This window comes from Vulpes vulpes, chromosome 2, assembly GCF_048418805.1.
Source record: "Vulpes vulpes isolate BD-2025 chromosome 2, VulVul3, whole genome shotgun sequence".
NCBI classification, from domain to species: domain Eukaryota; kingdom Metazoa; phylum Chordata; class Mammalia; order Carnivora; family Canidae; genus Vulpes; species Vulpes vulpes.
The window spans coordinates 97,147,046-97,167,243 of record NC_132781.1 but is presented as its reverse complement, the minus strand read 5'-3'; the positions used below and the strand labels follow the sequence as shown (position 1 = coordinate 97,167,243).

General features: G+C 34.1%; 1 protein-coding gene across 3 annotated transcripts in view; it reads right to left on the bottom strand.

Annotated features, from left to right (window-relative positions):
• The window catches only part of PLXDC2 (plexin domain containing 2), a 455,724-nt gene that overhangs the window by 102,374 nt on the left and 333,152 nt on the right, over positions 1-20,198 (bottom strand). For all 3 annotated transcript variants that reach the window (XM_072749365.1, XM_072749364.1, XM_026013595.2), the window contains 3 exons: positions 17,324-17,423; positions 6,119-6,214; positions 5,842-5,923 (listed from right to left, as the gene is read on the bottom strand). In XM_072749365.1, coding sequence (XP_072605466.1) covers positions 5,842-5,923; positions 6,119-6,214; positions 17,324-17,423 — 278 coding nt within the window. The remainder of the gene's footprint in view (positions 1-5,841; positions 5,924-6,118; positions 6,215-17,323; positions 17,424-20,198) is intronic.

Here is a 20,198-nt window from a genome sequence, read left to right as displayed (position 1 = left end):
AAAATGTGAAAAATTCTTTAAAAGTGAGACACCAAGAGACTAACTCCCCATTATTCAACATGGTGAATTATAAATGTTGACATTTTATGCTAAACATCAGCTTAGTCCTTTCTATAGTTACATGGTTGCTACTGACAAGGCAATGGGTAGGAACAGCCAAAGTGACCAATTAGAATTTTCATGAAAGTGTAAATTTCTGGCCTTGATCATCTGTATGATTAGTCCAATGTATGTGTTGGAGTCTTAGTCTAGGCATGGTGTTAGGTGCTGTGGAGGACATTAAAATGAGTAAGACTACATTTCTGCCCTTAAATATTTATCTTCTAATCTCTCCTCTGTTGATTCTTCCTTTTGTCTCCAACTCCATGTGGCAAAAATCCAAATTATACAGAAGAATACATAATAAACAGTAGTAGTCATTCTCATGCCTGCCTCCAGAGACAAATACTGTTTCCCCAGAGACAAAGACTGTTATCAATCTCTTATGTATCTTTTTAGAGGTATTCTCTGTCTATACAAACATGTATACAAATATATTTAAAAAAATTCTTACATAATGAAAAATTAGCATCATACCTCATTATGCCATGCCAGAGGCTAGCTCCTGGAATCTCTTCTATTTTCAATTTACACTCTTTCTATAGCTGATCTCACTCAGCCCCATGAATTTAAATACTATCAATATGATAATGACCCTTCAATCTGAATGTCCAGCCACAACCTTTTCCCGAAATTTCTGGTTTATATATTCCCACTATACTCAACATTTCCACTTGAAGTCTGATAGACATCTCAAACTAAACTTGTCCCCAACCAAGCTCTTTATTCCACCCCCTCTGACTCTATTTCTTGTGCCATCCTACCTATCTCAAAAAAGAATGAATGCCAGCATCTACCAAATTATTCAAATAAAAATCTAGAAAGCAGTCTTGGTTCCTATCTTCCCTTTTCCTTCACTTCTAATCCATTTGTAAGTAATTTGTCCCCTGTCAAATATATTTCAAATTCATTCATCTCTCCTGATCCCCATAATTATCATCCTTGTGCAAGAAGCTGTCCTCCCTCCTGTAGAATACTGCACACACTCTCTACTATTCTCTTCCTTTTCAATCTTAAATACACACACACACACACACACACACACACCTGTATATAAAACCAACTATTCTCCTTGGAATAGGCAGAGTTTCATTTTTAATATTTTTTAAGTAAACTCTACACCATACAGGGGGCTCAAACTCATGACCCTAAATCAAGTCAATGCTCTACCCACTGAGCCAGCCAGGCACCCCCAGAGTTTCATTTTTAATATATAATGAAATCACATCATTCCTCTGCTTAAGTTCTCCTAGAATCTAAAGGCTTCTCATCACCCTAGAATAAATAAAACCCCTCCTGATGCACAAGGCTTTCCATATCTTGGTACTTTGCAATCTGCCTGACCTCATTTGATACCATTCTCTATTCATGTTCAACCCTCAATGCTCCCAAGTCACTGCACTTCTTCCTTTTGTCATCAGATCATGCACTGTAGGGCCAATGTATTTGCCAGTTCCTTTGAAATACTCTTTGCCTTCTCCTTGGTAGATGTAGCTGGTTCCCAAACATTCAGCTCTAAGTGTCACTTCCTCCAAAAGTCTTTCTTGGCCACCCAGTCCAGAGCAGCCACTGGCTTTTTCAAACTCAACAGATCACTCATCATCAACTCACTTTTTGCTTAGTTATCTATTTGTTTTCCAGCTTAATAAAGCTAAATTCTAAGATCCAATAGAACTTTGGCTTTAATACCTGGTTATTGTTTGAACTACCTCAGTATTTATACTAGTGCTTGCTATTTAGATTAGTGTAGAAAGAATTCAATAAATTTTTTAAATATATGAATGAGTGAATGGATATCTTAAGAGCCTATACATAGGCTATCAATTTTCATATATATATATATCGAGAGAGACACACACACTCACACACACATACACACACACACACATACATACTTCCCACAGAGTGGGGGCGGAGAGGTAGGGAAGAGGGAGGGGAAAAGAGAATCCTAAGCAGGCTCCATGGTCAGCGTGGAGCCCAACACAACTTGATCTCAAGACATTGAGATCATGACCTGAGCCAAAATCATGAGATGGGTGCTTAACTGACTGAGCCACCCAGGTGCCCTGAGCCAAAATATATTTTCAGTTAAAAAAAATAGGCTTTTGGAAGATGAAGGCTTGAAACCAAGGTCCCTTCAAAAAGGCTAGGTTGCTTAACATGATATCAACATATAAACTCCTGTTATTCTTACTAATTTTGCTATATTTTCCCTTATAATGTTCTGTTTATTTCTTTTGCCATAGCACTCATCAGACTATTTGCTTAAATTCTTTCTCTTCATACTAAAATGTAAGCTCCATGAGGGAAGTTTGTTCGCCACTGAATTCATAATCTAGGATAGTAACTTGAACACAAAGACACTCAAAAATTTGTGTTGAATGGGTGAAAATAAAAGGCATGGTTGAAAGTGGCTGATTCAGGTTATCTCAATTTTCAGTGAAGAAACAAAAGCATTCTTCCCTAGAAGTAATGGGCCACCCATTCTAGTAAACATTTTTGATCATAGATCTCATCAAATGTTCTTAATAACTCAAATTCCTTTAGACTTTAGATAGGCCATTGCAAACGTTTTGTCTTACTTTTTCCTTCCTGAAAAATAGGAATTAAAGGAAATAAACAAGCCAATTAAAATTATCTTATCTTTTTAGAGCAAGTCCAACTTGAGAGTTCAATAATCACCACCAACTGATTATCATTCAGGGGTAAATGAGCACAAAGGAGAAAGTAAAAAGGATGGAAGAAAAAAATCTGAGAAGCAATTTTTGCGCTGCTTAGTATAAGACTTCTCTTGTTTTATTGAACTTGTTAATAAAAGCTCTAAGGTCTGGGGAAATGCTTCCGGGCGGCAAAACAAAGTTTTGAAGCTCACAGGTCTAAGGAGAAATTAATAAAATGCAGTGGGGAAATTAAATTGAACAAAAGTGCAATGAGCCATAGTTAAACCAATTAATTAGGCAGGTTTTGATATGTATATAACGGAGTTGCTGAAGAATTAAAAATAAATCCAAGATTTTAAACCAGTGTTTGGTATTGAGCAAAACACCAAATGGTAACATGCAGAAAACTTGTAGTTTTTAAAGTGATGTTCTTTGATGAATTCCTTCCTTATTCAAATGCATCACCACTTTTCCTTTTTCAATTAATCTTTTAAAAACAACACTTTCAATAATACATAAAAGCCTTACGCTTTGATTCTCTTCTGCATACGTTTTTTTGCCAGTTTCAAAACCATGCAATTTTCTTGCAGTCTGAATTACAAAAATATTTATTTTTCAGTAGTATGTCTACTACTTTTAAGGAAGCTATGAAGATTAACTTGCTTAGTGCATTTGCAGCCTGGCAGGTGTGAGGCAGGATGGGTGAGGAGTCAAGACCAGTGACTGGGAGTCACATAGATCTAGTTTCAGTTCAAACTTATCACTAAAGAGCTATAATACCCTGCACAAACAACTTGGCTTCTGTAAGCCTCAATTTCCTCCACTGTACAAATTTTGTACTAGCTAAATATATTTGAAAATTCTTTGGCACAATGTCTGGCAGAGAAATCTCTGAATAAAATGGAAGTATTAATATAATGCAATTTGCAACTATGCAAAATTGCTTGTTTTGGAACTTTAAACATCTGTTAAAATATATATAATATATATAATATTTATATATAAATATATAGTTATATGACCTTTATATAAATATATAATATATTTGTTTATATATTTTTTCATCAAAAATATTTTTAAATAATGAAATCGTTGGTAGAAGATAGGTTTAAATATTTAAATATATATTTAAGCATATGTATATATACACATATATATGTTTAAATATATATTTATAATATTTATATATATAAATATGTAAGTATTTATATATTTGGTGGAAGATAGGTTTCTAGACTACTGCCCTAAACCTTCATTTACAATAATCTTATTTCAGTCGAGAATTGTCCTAATAGTAATCTGGCTAGGGTGGCTAACTCTGCTGGTATTCCTTGACTCTCCTAGCTTCAGCACTGAAAGTCTCTCATCCTCAGAAACCATTCCCAGACAAATCTAATCATGATTCCTTCACTTGGAACCTAATGATCTTTCATTCATTCATCATTTTATGCATTATCAGGTACATTCTTAGGTTCTGGAGATATAAAGACCACTCACCTTCAATAAAGCCACAGTTAGCAAAGGAGACAGACACAAGAACAAGTGTCTATAAGACCTATGGTATCTGCTGATGCTGGAGTTTTGCCCAGGATGTTCAAGAAACACAGGGGTTGGGCACCGCACATAGACTTCACATAGTAGGTTTAGGGAGACTTCTCAAAGAAGGTGACCAGAACTTGAATTAGGTGCACACCTCAAGCCAGGGCCTTTCACTAATTTTGGGGGGGAGTTTTTCATGTGTGATCTCAGTATTACTTAATATACATATTAAAGTGTCATCTCCTGGGTGTATTTTGGCTGTTATCTAAACAGATTTTGAATAACTTCCAATATGCATGTAACTTTTATGGTATGTCAACAATATATGAATATAAACAAGCACAAACTCTTAATTTTAAGGCAGTTATTTCCATTCTGGAGATACAGTTAAGTTTAAATCTCCTTTTAAGAATGTTAATCTCCCACTCACTTTTTCATTATTTGATATTCATTACACAAAGGAAATGATTGGAACAGGTTGTACTGAAAACAGAACAAAGGTTATAATAAATAATATTGTTCTATCCACAATACTGTATTGGTTGTCCCAAAGTTATCAAGTTAAACATGTTTCCTAAAGCTTGTTATCAAGGTATTGGCATTCTATTCTTTATACTTCAATAACTTTTAAAGTATTCCCGAACATTCCTCTATCATCAGAGCAAATGCTGCAGCAAGATGATAAGACAGACGCTGCTTTTACAACAGGAAGCTCTGATGCAACATGCACAGATGAAAAGCCTGAAGACTCTGTTCTTTACCTGGGGGAAGAACTTTTCATAGACTCTGAAGGTGGAAGGGGACTTATTCCCAAGACACAGTAAACGCTATGGGGGGTGGGGGGAGCAGGAACCACATCTATATTATTTGCTGTTGCTTTCCCAGTGTTTGGCACATAATTGATGCACAAAATGGTTGAGTAAATAACAAAACACATGTAAAAGTCTTTGCTCCGTATTTCTAACAAATGTTCATTTATTCTCTGAAAATCTCTAGGGACTAAAAGCTCCTCTTTGCCATCTGTGAAAAATCAGACCATGCATTCTATTTACATGGGGGTCAGTTAGTATCACTTTATTTCCTAACTATAGACCACATCTCTAAATTTCACTAGTAATCTTTGAGATATCCACTGGAACTTACTAAGAATGTACATGTGATCATAGATAAACTGTCCTTATTATAGTAATGACATGTCATACCATGTTTTCTGAAGCATATAGACCAAGAGCTTCAATTTACACTCATCAATCACAGTCACCATCTAGTTTAAGCCTCATGGTGATCATACATGTATATCAGATAATTAGTTTTTTTGACTCTGAAGGTTCTTAATAATTTTGAGTGATCAAAGGAAAACACTAAAATACCTAAAAATCCTAAGCATTTTTTTTGCCTTTTGATCATATTTTTTTATATTACATGTATACATTTGTTCATATATTTCTATTTGATAAACCTGACACCTCTAAAATTCAATGGAAAAGTTAGAAGCAACAAGTCTCTGAAAGATTTTTAAATTTTCTGTATTACTCTTTTTTACCTTTGAAGTTTACTACACCAACTGCAGTTGAAGCCAATCTGAGAGGATACACAGGGGCCACAGCCATTAAACTGGAGACATGCTAGGAAACAAGACAGAATAGGTTTATCAAGACTCATTGGAAGCATGAAGAGAAATTTTAAAAAAAGAAAGAATCCTCAACCATAATTAAAAATCACCCACCTACCTCCATATACACACAGGATCAAGATACTTAGGTATCAACAGACCAGATCATTAAACTTTCCCACCTAGCTCTGTTCACAAGGTAACTTACTAGGTAATGGGGTCATCTCCACAGCTGAAATATTGGTAATTTTTGACATTTGTAGCTCTACTCGGTGGTATTCATAAATTGTTCTTCTTCGGACATCTGTAAAAACAAAAAGAAGAAAAAACATCTTTCAAGATTTCTGCACCTATAAAACATAATCTGATAGTGATGTAGAATGATACACTTTTCACTTAGGCTGGTTTTAAAATGAAGATTTAAAATAATCCCTGTGAAGAGATTGATCATTAAAAAACCCTGAAAACCATGTGCTGATATACCCAGAAGGCTTTTTTTAATCAATGAAGTTGAAATGTTGATTATGGTCTCAGATATCGCACTTTGCTAGCAGGGCTCCACTCCATTGTTACCCAGGATATACTGAAGACATTTTCTTAACAGATTTATATATTTTGAAAGAGTCTCACATAAAAAAGAAGGTAAGATGACACCACTTCTTTAAAACTAAAGCTAAAGTGAGTCCTTTAAGAATGAGTAGCCATTAAAAATTTTTCACAGCCTAAAAAAAAAAAAAATTCACAGCCTAGTAAATAAAGTTACTTTTTACCAGAATATGAGTTTGATTGCTTTAAAGATTTAGAATGAAATTTCTTTAATAAAAGAAAAACAGTACTTAAGCCATCTTAAAAATTTAGTACTGATATTTATTAAATATACAGTATCATATCTGAGGAAAGTTGATAATTAGTGCTTATATTGCATGAACAAATTTATAATCATTCATCAGCAAATTCAACAGTATCCCTGAGAAATAGGCTAGGTGGAAGACTTTGACACAAACTTTAATAATTAAATATCAGATAAACATGGAAAAGATTTTATTATAATTAAGACTGTTGATGAAATATATTTAAAATTTCCTATTAAAGAAAGACTTGAGCCTTATGCTAATAAGCTTGCCTGAGTTTGGTGAATTGTAATGGAAAAGTAATGTTAGCAGCATTTTATTTAGCTCTTGAAATGTTTGTGATGACAGGAAGGCATTTCTTGAATATTATCATTTCTATCAGGAATTATTTGGGACGCTATATGTCTATTGAAAAAATATGTATCAAATATTGGGAAGTCATATGTCATAGTGGTTGATAGTACATGCTCTTGAACAGTCTTGTGTGGTTCACACCCCAGTGTTGCTGCTTGGTATCTGTGTGACCCTGGGCTCCTTTGTTAGCCTCTCTGTATATTGTTCCCTCATCCATAAAACAGAGATAATAGTATCTATACCATTGAGTTGTTTTGACAAATAAAATGAGATAATAAATGTAAATTGGGACAGCCCCGGTGGCGCAGCGGTTTGGCGCCACCTGCAGCCTGAGGTGTGAGCCTGGAGACCAGGGATCGAGTCCCACATCGGGCTCCCTGCATGGAGCCTGCTTCTCCCTCTGTCTGTGTCTCTGCCCCTCTCTCTTTGTGTCTATGAATAAATAAATAAAATCTTAAAAAATGTAAATTGGTTAGAATAATCCCTTTCAAACTGCAGGTGCTCAATACATGTTCAATATGGCAACTATACATCATGCTGGTTATATGCTGCATGGATTAGTCTATTTCTACAGGCCTAAACTCACTGAAATCACACTAAGACTCTGAAATCAGGCTTCCAGGAATATGTTTTCCACTTTTGCTTCAAGACAGTTAAATTTTGACTAAAATCAATTGACTCAACAGTGATCTCCTCTAGGACATGGCTCAGGAATATGGTGTCCAGGAGATAGTGAGCTTTTATTATAAGTGTTCAGGAAATGTAGATATATCTACATACCCAGGAGCAAAGTCAAACATTACTTATACGTATTTCTACTTTTATCCACTCATATCTTTTCACTCATTTCTGATTATTCACCATGAAATTCTACTGTGGAAGAGGAAGGAGAGGTAGCCCAAAATGAACTTTTTGGGGGCTCATAGAAATTCTAAAATCCATATGCTGAATGTACCTTCAGGTTTATCAGATTGGAAAAGACTGCTTAAGAACCATAATCCGACTCATTTCTTTTCGGTGTAAGGGCAAGATGCATATATAATTTTCAAGGTGTAAACATTAGTAAATATTAGAGAAAATGCTAATTTCACCGTATTTATAAGGTTTCTTGAGGCATTTTTTTAAAGTTTTAATTTTAAAGTACATAAAAAGATTACCTGGTTTCTGCTTTGTCTAAATAATACATTTACCTATATACTGCTTTCCCTTGTATTTTACTAAATAGTTTAGTTCTTGGAAATAAGTAAATAACATGGCTTTGCCATGAGATCACTGGTTTGGGGGTTTCTGAGTCTCTTTCATACTCAATTCACTCAGTATCTATCAGATTCAGAGGTGCTTAAAATACTAATTTTCTCTTCATATTATAAGTTCCTAATCTCAAACTATTGACATAATGACTGTGAGCCTCTGAAAGTGAATTATTGATTATGCATATGGGGTCAAAGGAAAGTGAACTTTCTTGCTATGCTAATTCTATCACCTGCTCAAGACCCCTCCAACTATAGGGAGGAAATGAGTTTAGCAAAACTAAAATTAATGAGAATGATTTTTGTTTGATGACCTGCCAATTAATGACAGCTTCCAAATGGTCATTTTTGTTGTATTTCAGAGATACCCTGTCAGAAACAAGTAATTAGGAATGTATTTACTGGTAGCTCCTGCCAATATTAGAAGCTTTCATTAGATTCCAGAAATGTATTTAGATCATGTGTCTTCTTTAGAAAGTCAGCCAAAATAATGCTGTACCAAACAGTCTTAGTAGTGCAGAAACAGCTTTAACTGATTTCTTACAACTTCACTAAACCAAGTTCAACTATAATACCCATTAGGGGCTTTTAAAAATAATAAAAAAGAAACGAAATCTCTGAGTAGACTAACACATAGAGAATAAAGTCATATCATGACTTTATGAATCATATCACCTTAAGATTTTGGATACTAAAGTATGACTAATGAATTGCATCTTTTAGAAATTCTGAGCAAAATTAACAGGAGGGAACAGAGTGATCATATGGAAACACCAGGAATCCTCTCCAATCAATATTCGCTCTGGCCGAAATGAACACAGTTTAATGAGTACCCTGTGGCATGATTAGCCATGATCTAGTTTATTTGCCTGTCTTTAAAGCTAACATTCACATAGAGAATGTATGAGTAATTTCTTAAATTGGCAGATTCTTTCATTTATATAAATATTTTAATATTGTCTAAACTGTCAAGTAAAAGATTTGCTAACATTGCCTCACCGATGCATTGCCAATGCTTAATGATTGGTCCCAAATGTTTTTTTTTTTTTTTTTGAGTTCCAATTGAGCCCACCACACACAGCACCATTCACTGAGAACTCTTTAATTAAATAGTAAATGTATTGCATAATTAAGAGTTCATATCTGGCATGAGGACATGAGAAAATAAAAGAGACCTAGCATTATAACAGTGAATCACAAACTGTAATTCATCAACAGAAATAGCTGGTTGGCATTGTTATATCAAGCACCTACCAACAGAAGATGCTTTTGTTTCAAACATTTTTTTATTCCTTCTGTATTCTAATCCTATTAAATAATAATGTAATTCATTTTGGATGAGGCAACAAAATTCAGAGAAAAATGAAGTACTAATATGAACCTCTTGATTTTCTTCTCATCATTCGTTCACTGCTTGTAAAGTTCCAGGAAACTACTAAAACCCCAATTGCAATGGTCAGATTTCATGAGTTATTTGAGCATGCCTAAAGAAAATCAGAAACATCATCTAAAACCAAACTTCACTTTTCTCCTCCATCCATGTATATTTACTAACAGCTTAAACAAAACGTATGTACTGATTTCCTTCAGTAAACCCTCTGCTCAAGAAGAGAACCAGAACGAGCACTGGGACAGTAACTGGTCAAGCAGTATCTTAGTGGGCTGGTGTGACATGGGGACTTTAGGCCTAACATCAAGGTTCCCATTGATCTAGGGAATGTTCCTCTGAACATGGTGCTTCCCCCCAGAGGAATATATCACTTTATTTCTGTGACTTTTTGGGAGCATTCGTAATGTACATTGGCAATATCATGATTATCTCTGTTTTATTCTGAGAGAAAAGAAAATTGTGACTTTCTTAAAAAAATTGGGGGAGATGCAGTAAGATTTCTGTATTTTAAAATCAAGTTTTAAAAAAGCTTTTAGGGCTAAATCATGCAATTGTTTGGTACTTGTATAAGAGAAACTCCCAACATTTCCAAGAAACTAAACTTTCTATAAAAAATCCAACTGGAAAAATTAACATGTGGGCATGCTTGAAAAGGTATCCAATCAGTATTATTAAAAGTAGAAATATTCTCTGTTTAGTAGGGAAGTGTAAATTAAAATAGAAAGATTCATTGTGTAATAGGGAAAAATTAAGAAAAATTAAGGCAGAGGAAAGTATAAATTCAAAGGCAAAATTGAGAGAGAAAAGTGGAATATCTAATCTCTGAGGCTATAATTTAAAATTAAAAAAGGCAGATAGGCTTTGATAGAAAAATTAGATTTCTACTTAGATTATTTTGGAGAACTGTTTTGGCTACTTTTCTGTGCTTTCCCCAGTAAGGTAAGCACTGCAAAGATGATTCACTATATTAGGTAAAATAAAAGTACATTAGGTTGGGTTTCTCTTCCTTAGATCAAGAAATCCTAGCCTAATAGGTACTCAATAGATATTTATTAAACATATAAATGTTTAAACGTCTTGAATTTTTAATAATGTATTGAAGTCCTTTCTGTGACTTTTAGTATGTTATATTGAAATAAATTATTAAATAAGAGACACATTCTATATTGGTAAAATTTTACTTTATCTCATATTGGTATAGGATAAAAAGTCAATGAATAAAAAAAAGATTAAAAAAAAAACATTTTAGTCATAGGTCCCAGAAGGAATTCTTTTTCGTTCATAGAAATTCTAAAAAACATTCTGAAATATGTTAGATAAAAGTCATCAGTGATTTGTAATATCCAGAAAAGTCTTAAACATTTGCTTCTTTTTAAAAAATCAAAATCATCAAATGGGGTATGTTTGAAATGTCTGTATTAAACAATAGAACATCATTTTGCATAATGCCTTCTATCCTGAAAGAGTTTTATGAGCGGATATTTTATGGGGAGAATGTCATGATTTCTATTTATTTTTGTTGGTGAGCCTTGAGTGGGCAAATGCATGTGGGAACTAAAGTATGTGAGGAAGCTAAGCTGGAAAGAGATGCAACTTTATCTTCTGTAAAATGAATAATTTTGAAGTGCTTTCCATTTTGAAGACCAAGAAGGTAAGATGACCCAATTTACTAAAGGATTTGTAATGTGTGTCCTTAAATGAATGAAAAGACCCTGAAAACTTTAAAATAACAGGAGAAGCTCAGTATTCTAAAAGAGCTTTAATTGGGTTATGAAAGAAAAAAATACCTTCAGTTTTTCCAAGATTATTCATTTTCTCCATAGTTTGTCAACATTCTTTTTTGTTCATTTGTTTTAAATTATTGTTTGCTACGTAATTATAATGGAGGTGTCCTACTAGTGAATCAAAATTACAAATTGCTTTATTTGGGGAGAATAAGTTATAATGGAATGCTTATATTAGAAAATGTATTATTTAATCACATCTAAAATTCTAAGGCTTTTTGAAAGGCAAAGAAGAAGAAAAATGTATGTTCTATAAATATTATACCTGAAATTTAATATTTATTTTATTTAAATATGCATATGTGGTCTATTCTTGCCCTTTCCAATATGGTAAACATGGTCACATGTATATCTCTAACTTAAAATTAATTAATGAAATAAAAGTAAAAATTCAATTCCCAAATGTCACTAGCCACATTTCAAGGGCTACCAGCCACATGCAGCTAGTGAGACCAATACTAAATGGCTCAGATTTAGAATATTTTATCAGTGCAGAAAGTCTCATTAGACAGTACTGGCCTATGCTATTACGCTTTTTGAGAATTAAAGCTTAAGACATTTAGCAGAGTAAAAAAAAAAAAATCTTTTTTGTTTGTTAAGATTCTTCTTCCTTTTTTCAGTCTGTAAACATAAGTTTGGTCGAGTTCTTTGAAAAATTGCTGCCTGGTCTGTAAAGTTTCTAAGGACACCACATATGACAAACCATATATGACGTTCCTCAAAGAGTTCACTGAACCTCTAAGTATCTTTTAAAATATATTTACTCTCCAAATTAGTTGTGACTTTTATCTTGGAAAATGCTGACGTTTCTTATAATAATGACCAACAAATCCAGGGCACGTTATATTACGAACAACGTCAATAAACTGAAAACAGCAGATGCTGATGAGAAAGGGATTGATGTTAAGAAAGAAGCAGATAATGGACTGCTGGAGAGAAGAATAAGGTGGAGTATTCTAAAGGGTTCAGAAATAGCTGTTATCGTTAACTTGTAGAAGAGCCATTTCAAGTTAGGTCAGCAGCTTTCCAGCTTGGTTTTTTTGGACAAGAATTCTGCATGTGCGTAAAACTAACTTTCACATTGCTAAAATGGCCTTGCTTTGCGTTTCCAGATAAAAGAACCATGAAGGCAAGAGTGGATTTTCTGGGTTTTCTTTGCTGGAAATGTTATGCTTTTTAAGCTCAGAAGGTGGAGAAAAGGCGAGGAGCGACGGAGAAGGTCAGCACCCTAGAGATTCAGATGGAAATACAGTGTTAAATTGGAGCAGAGAGAAACAAACAAGTATGAATGGTAGTAGTGAGAACCATACATTTATCCGGGAAGACCTCTGCGCACTGTGTAAAAGAACGTGGAAGGATGCAAGCCGAGGCTGAGAATTACTTAATAAAGCTATTTAGCGAGAAATTATGGAAATTACACATGACCTACAAATACATGACAATGTGAAGACTTTCTGGTAATCAAAAGAATATTAAAGCCACAATGAAATATCATGTTTTGCTTATCAAATTTGCACGGTTTAAAAATGATAATAGTGTCTGGGAGCATCTGGCAAAATGGGATATCTAATAAAAAGCTGGTAGGGAACTAAATTGGTACAACCTTTATAGACAGCAATTTGACAAAGTACATAAAAAAACTATTAACAGTCAATGGCCACATATTCATTTCTAAAGAGTTGTGTCAACATTTGAAAACAAAGATGTTCAGCACTGTTTTACTGGTAATTAATATGAAAAGCAACCAACATGACAAACCAGTGTTCAGACAGGTCACATGAATTATGAAACAAAGGAATTTGTTGAAACTATTAATGGCCACATGCTAGGTATTTCCTGCAGTGCAGGAAAAAAAATGTGCTATCTATGTTAAGAGAAAAATAGGTGACAAAAATATTGTCAGTTTTCTTAATGGGCACGTGTTTGCATACTATAAAGTATAAAACGTATATATTTATACTTTATAGTATATCCTATAAACTAAAGCTTGGATGCAGATAGGGGGAAACATTAATTGTTATCTCTCTGTGGTAGATTTACAAACCATTTAAATTTTCTTCTTTACATTCTATGTTATTTTACAAATTTCTCGGAATTGATAGGCACTATGCTTATAATCACAAGTATGGATTTCTGTAATGAATAACTGAAGTCATTGTATGTGGACTATCACATCTGTACCTGTGGAGGCTGGATCAGTAGATATCTGTGTTCTTTTTGTTTCTAAAATTCTACAAACTGTTTTATGAAAAACAGAAGGTAATACAGAGACATACGTACACATAGACAGACACACCAAGACACACAAAACACAAATGACAGAAAGAATAAGTTTCAGAGAAAGAGGGTATCGAGGTGTATTCTGGGAGAAATCTCCTGTGGACTCACTCTCATGAGCCCTTGTTCTGGGTGTAGACATCTTAGCACCATTGTCTTTTTAAAGTGGCAATGCTGATGATGAAGCAACAATTAATATGGACACAAACACAGTGCTTATTTGGTGCCAAGCACTGCATGCTATATACCCATTGCATCTATTAAGATGACCATTTTGTATGTAAAGTTATAGGAATTAAATAAAATTCTCAAGGTCTCATGATTAGTATCCCTACCATGGTATCCCTTATACTTTCTGGACTGCTAACTAATTTTTATCCTTTATTTTATTTTTTTAGATATAAGGGTTAATTTCATCAGGGTTTTTTTTTTCTTTTTCTTTTTTGGAAGGAGCAAAGGAATTTCCTTTGTAACCTTATAACTGTTTATTAATTTACTAACAATACCTGAATTCCCTTTGATATTTTAAACTCTCAGATCACCTGATCTCTTTTGAAAAGTAAAGACTAGAGTAATAAACTATGCTTGAAAGTTACATTGAACTCATTTGCTATCTGGAAGCCTTTAAAAAACTGAAGAGCAAGTTTTTTGTTGTTAATATTATGATGAAAGACTAGGGAGAAATCGTTACAATAAACAAATTAAACCTACCTATCAGCTTTTCAAGTGCTTTATCAACCCTTCACCAACTGATAAGAATAGTATAGCAACTATATAATGGTTCCACTGGGAAAAATTATTCTCAAGATTACAGTCTGCATTACCATGTTGCCATGGGTAGATTAAGCTGAGGATCTAGGCTCTATAACTCGTGTAACCAAAATGATGAAAAGAACAGAAAATTGATCTTATGAGAACAGGGTCCTATGTAATGTACCTTGCAATAGAGAAGAAATGAAACCACTCATTACTTAGGATAATGATCAGTTTTTCCCTAAATTCACTCCGGAGAAGAAAAAGGGGAAACAGAGATGAATGGCTTAAATTCCCTGTGAGGGTGACTCCTAATAATGAGGGTTGTTAAACAAGACAGCAGAATTTTGAAAATGATTTAAATATTTATCTAAATTCTGATTGCACAAATAGGTAACATACAGATCTCTAGGAATCTTTTTTTTTTCTAGCAATCATCTTATATGTCTCAGGAAAAAGTAATAGTTGTATATAATTTATACCATGCTAATCTTGGGCTAGCCTAATCTCTGGCCTAAATAAGTATTCTTTCTTTCTTTCTTTCTTTCTTTCTTTCTTTCTTTCTTTCTTTCTTTCTTTCTTTCTTTCTCTCTTTCTTTCTCTTTCATTCTTTTCTTCTTTCTTCTTTCTTTTTTTTTTTAGGTTGAGAATAAAATGGGACCATATCTCTCCTTCTATAGAGAAGCTCATGTAACAGATACTATTACTTATACCTTATAAATGTGGGAACAGATGTTTAAGGAGATTTAAATTTTTCTGTTCCCCAAAAGACTTTTAATAGAACACATCAATTCCAATTTTCTTGCTGAAATGTGGTTCCATTTAAAGGCAGGGGTGAGTAGATTAGAAACTCAGAACTTCCATTCTTTCTTGGCTAATTTTCCCAGGATAGAACAGTGAGATCAACAGGACATGGGAATGGGATTCCGGGATGCAGCTCGCCTGAGAGAAGCTTTTCCCTAAACTTGACTCTTGTGGAATTTTTGGAGATGCATGTTGAGTCTCAACGTTAGACACAATCTGTTCCCAAAATTCATATGGTTTTTGCCAATTTACTCTATAAAACTTATATTTGGGAAAGTTATTTTTCCTCAGGACATAATAGTTACTCTATTGCATTATAACAAGGGATGCAAAATTGTAATTTGGGCTCTACAGACTAAGTACAATTTTACCATGCCTGGGTTCTGAGACAATACTTGCATATTAAAATACATTTGTAAAAATTTTTTTTCTTTTGTACTTGGGTGGGTCTTTTTGTCCAAACATTGTCAGACATCAATGATGTCAGAACATCAATGTAGATCAAGATGTCTTTTGAGGAAGCTGCAAGTAATGTTGTTTCTCGGAAGAAAAGTACCCACAAATAAACTAAAACTCGAGTTTTACTCTTGTTATAATTGACTCAAGTCATGCTTGATTTTACATCCTGAAAGAAGGAATGTGAAAAATACTTGTCCTCAAACAGGAATTAACTTGGCTCTCCCAAGACACAGCCTCTTATTTAAGAGGATGTCATTATGTGCCTGCATACACTAGTACATCCTTGCTTTGTTCACTGTCTAATTTCATTTCTGGAAAATCTGCCTTGATTTAACAGTTCCCTTGAATGTTACTTCCCAGTAATTCTCAGCTAATAAAGAGAAACTGCCGTGGAAGATTAATGGCCTTCACGAAGCATTACTACCACATAGAAGCATCATTCTAAATTGCCGTTGTAAGACAACCCCTATTACGTTTGCAGCCAATCCAAAAATTCTAACAATTTTAAAAGTCTAAATAATTTACACTCCATTTGCCTTCTGTATTTGAGAGATGGCATAATTAAATAGAATTAGTTCAAGGGAAGACCAAACATACACATGTGATAAATTAGGTCTACCCGTATAGTGAAATATAAGAAGGACTTTGAACGAAAAAGGGAAAGAGATGATCTAATCTTGAGATGTATTTTATTATCATCTCTTGCTTTAAATAAGCATGTCTAGGACACAAATGAACATCTTCAGTACTCACACACCCAAGTATCCCTCAGGACTCTTCTTGAAATAGAGGTTTAAAAAACAGAAATTTTCAAATGATGCCTGTATACATGATCAAAACTACTACTAACAGTGGTTTTTGAATTTCTAATATGATGAATTTTTAATATTATGAATTTCTAATGTGACAAACAGCTGCCCAAGTAACACATATGCTTTTATTCCACAAATGCAAACTAGACTAGATAAGTAAAAATGCTTTAATAAAAAAATTATGTATCTTCTCTGGTAGATAAAGTTCCACTGAAATTTTTATTTATTACTTCAATTTATACTTTCTCTTTCACCTTCCTGTAGAATCTTATACAAACACAATAGACATAAAAATGGCACAAAGCTGCTTTTCTTGCTAATAAATTTAATCTAAACAAACAAAACTCATGCACCTATCAGTTGAATAATCTGTCATTCATTTATGTTCTTCTTATTAATGAAAGAAATACATCTGTGCAACCAAGCTAAGTATCCCAAAGAAACCCAAATTACACATTGTTGGCTTGGCTGTTTAATTTCTCTTTACCTAAATTATTAGTTGAGGAGTAACAGAGAGATAGCAAACATCAATAAGAGTTATAAACCAAATAATATAATTTATAAGCACCATTCAGTTAAGTAATTCTGTTGTTCAAACTATCACAACTGGCTGATCAATCGCCTTTAAATTTACCCCCACAGCAGGCTCAGATTTTGCAATTACCCTTCTTCTACATACTGGGAATTTGCTGGATCCTGTGGACTACGACAAATGCATCAGACAGCCCCACTTTCACTGGGTGATTGGTTGAACTTATCTGTGTGACCAAGACGGGAATCTGAAAAAGAAAAAGCAGATTGTAATGTGTGAGATTTGAATTTCATTTAGGGGTGGGGGTGGGAAGCGTGATCATTCCATTGACTAAATAAAATCAGGTGATGGAGATGAAGGACCAGGGAGAGATAGAGTGGGAAATACTAGAGAAGACAGACATACAATACCAAAACATTACATCTGTTTAGTGCTTCTGATGGGTTAAAGCAACAACAGAGTTCCCAGTCCTACAGACAGCTGTTTGAGGATGAAAGTAAACAGATTCTCAAAGAATCTAACTGATGCTGAATGCTGAAAACGCCTCACACATATAGGTACACCACGAATACATTTAGTGCTGGCTGTCATTTCAGGAATAGGGACTCTTCTTGTACCATTTGTTTCTGCAAAAGAAGTTTTTTTTTTAAATCCTTGTTTACAATCCTTGTTTAGATCCTTACAGATCTAAAACCTAGAGAAAGACAAATAAGCACGCTGCTAAATATATATTTAACAATACTGTCGTTGATTAGTAGATAGAGAAACTTGGCAAGTGTTAATGGATGCTGAGCTTCACTATTCTGGTGAAACCTATATGGAAAACTTATGAATTATTATGGTCATCTCCAGGTCATATTTCCTAAATTTAAACCTCAGTGGAACCCAAATCTGAATATGACAAACATTTTTAACATTTACAGTTTACTTTATTTTTTAAAAGATTTTATTTATTTATTCATGAAAGACAGAGAGAGGCAAAGATATAGGCAGAGGGAGAAGCAGACTCCCCATAGGATCCAGATGTGGGACTCGATTCCAGGACTTCAGGATCGCAACCTGAGCCAAAGGTAGATGCTCAACCACTGAGCCACCCAGGTGCCCAACATTTACAGTTTAAAAAAACTAAAACACATTGAGAATATATGAAATAGTTACAAATGAGACAAACTCTTAGAGCCAATTATTCTAGATTTCGAGAAGAAACACTGGAGATATGATTACTATCTTTATTACCATTTTTTATAGACATAAAAATGGGCATGAAACCATCTGCAATAAATAAAAGGACAAGAAACAACAAGGGAAAGATAAATGTACTAACAAATCTTAAGGTGAAATAAGCAGACTGTGGGCCATCTGTGGATAATTCATTAAAGAACATATTAGATTAGACCTTGTTGTATAAACCATAATAAACAGCATAGCAATGAGAAGCAAGGAGAATAACCTGGAGAGAAGTTATAACAAGGGCTGTATGACTTATTTTTGTCCATGACATCATGAAATTATGACAGGGCTATTTTGTTAAAATTAACCAATTAAGAGGAAATTTTAATGTATCTGAAACTTATGGAATTATCTCAAAACAAGTAAATGGGAGATGACATTTGTACTCTTTTGTACTATATTAGTCAGGTCATAAATAATGTTAAGGTATTGCTGATTTTATATCAGCATATCCAGTTTTTAATCAGCATTAAGAATTATTCTTATTGGTGGCCTGGGTGGCTCAGTCAGGTAAGCCTATGACTCTTGATTTCTGCTCAGGTCATGATCTCAGGGTCGTGAAACTGAGCCCTGAGACTGGCTCATACTCAAAGAAGTATTCTGATATTTGTACAGCAGAAACAAAACAAAGCCAACACTTTTGTTCCCAAAAGTTCATTTACTAAATGAAGCTCTGATATACTTTATTTAGTGATCACTAAGCCACACTCAGTATCGATATATGTAATCCTCTTCTTTGTGGACATTACACTATTACCCAGTTTTATGCACAATGTTGAGGAAGAAATGCTAATATAAGTGTAATTTATGGTTAAGGCAGACTTATATGGGTGCCTGGGTGTGCCTCAGTTGGTTAAATAGCTGCCTTTGGCTGGGGTCATGATCTTGGTGTCCTGGGATCCACCCCCCGCCCCACTTTCAGGCTTCCCTCTCAGCAGGGAGCCTACTTTTCCCTCTCCTTCTGCCCCTCTCCCCACTTGTGTTCTCTCTCTTGCAAATAAATAAAAATCTTTTTTTTTTTTTTTAATTTGCCAGGGCTTGATCAGCCTCTTTAAAAAAATTTATTTAAACTCAATTTGCCAACATATATAGGCAAATTTATAATTACTATTATATTTTTTAAAGATTTTATTTATTTATTCATGAGAGATCCACAGAGAGAAGCAGAGACATGGGCATAGGAAAATGTGAGCTCCTCGTAGGGAGGCGGATGCGGGACTCGATCCCCAGGCCCAGGATAATGCCCTGAGCTGAAGGCAAGCACTCATCTGCTGAGCCACTTGGGCATCCCAACAGATTTATAATTAAAGAAGACAAGAAATTAGAAAAAACATTAACAATATTTGCAGTTCAAGTTATATTTTATATATCTTAGTAAGACAAACTCACAATTGCTAAATAGCATTATTAATACATGCCTGATCAAGAGTAAGAAAGCTTTGCTAACTTGTATTTGTCACTTCCCTCATTCTCCAACATCTGTGACTGCAAATTTCCTCTGCAAGGTGGAGAAATATTTTACTGATAATTCTGTAGTAAGCGATTGTGCTTCTTCTTTTCCCTTACCCAAAGCAGAACTTGAGTTTGCATTGCTATTAATTGGAAAAACCTCTTATACTGGCATGAATATTTTATTTATTTTATTTTATTTTATTTTATTATTTTTATTTTTTTAAGATTTAATTTATTTAATCTCGAGAAACACACACACACACACACACACACACACACAGAGGCAGAGACACAGGCATAGGGAGAAGCAGGCTCCATTCAGGGAGCCTGATCCCAGGAC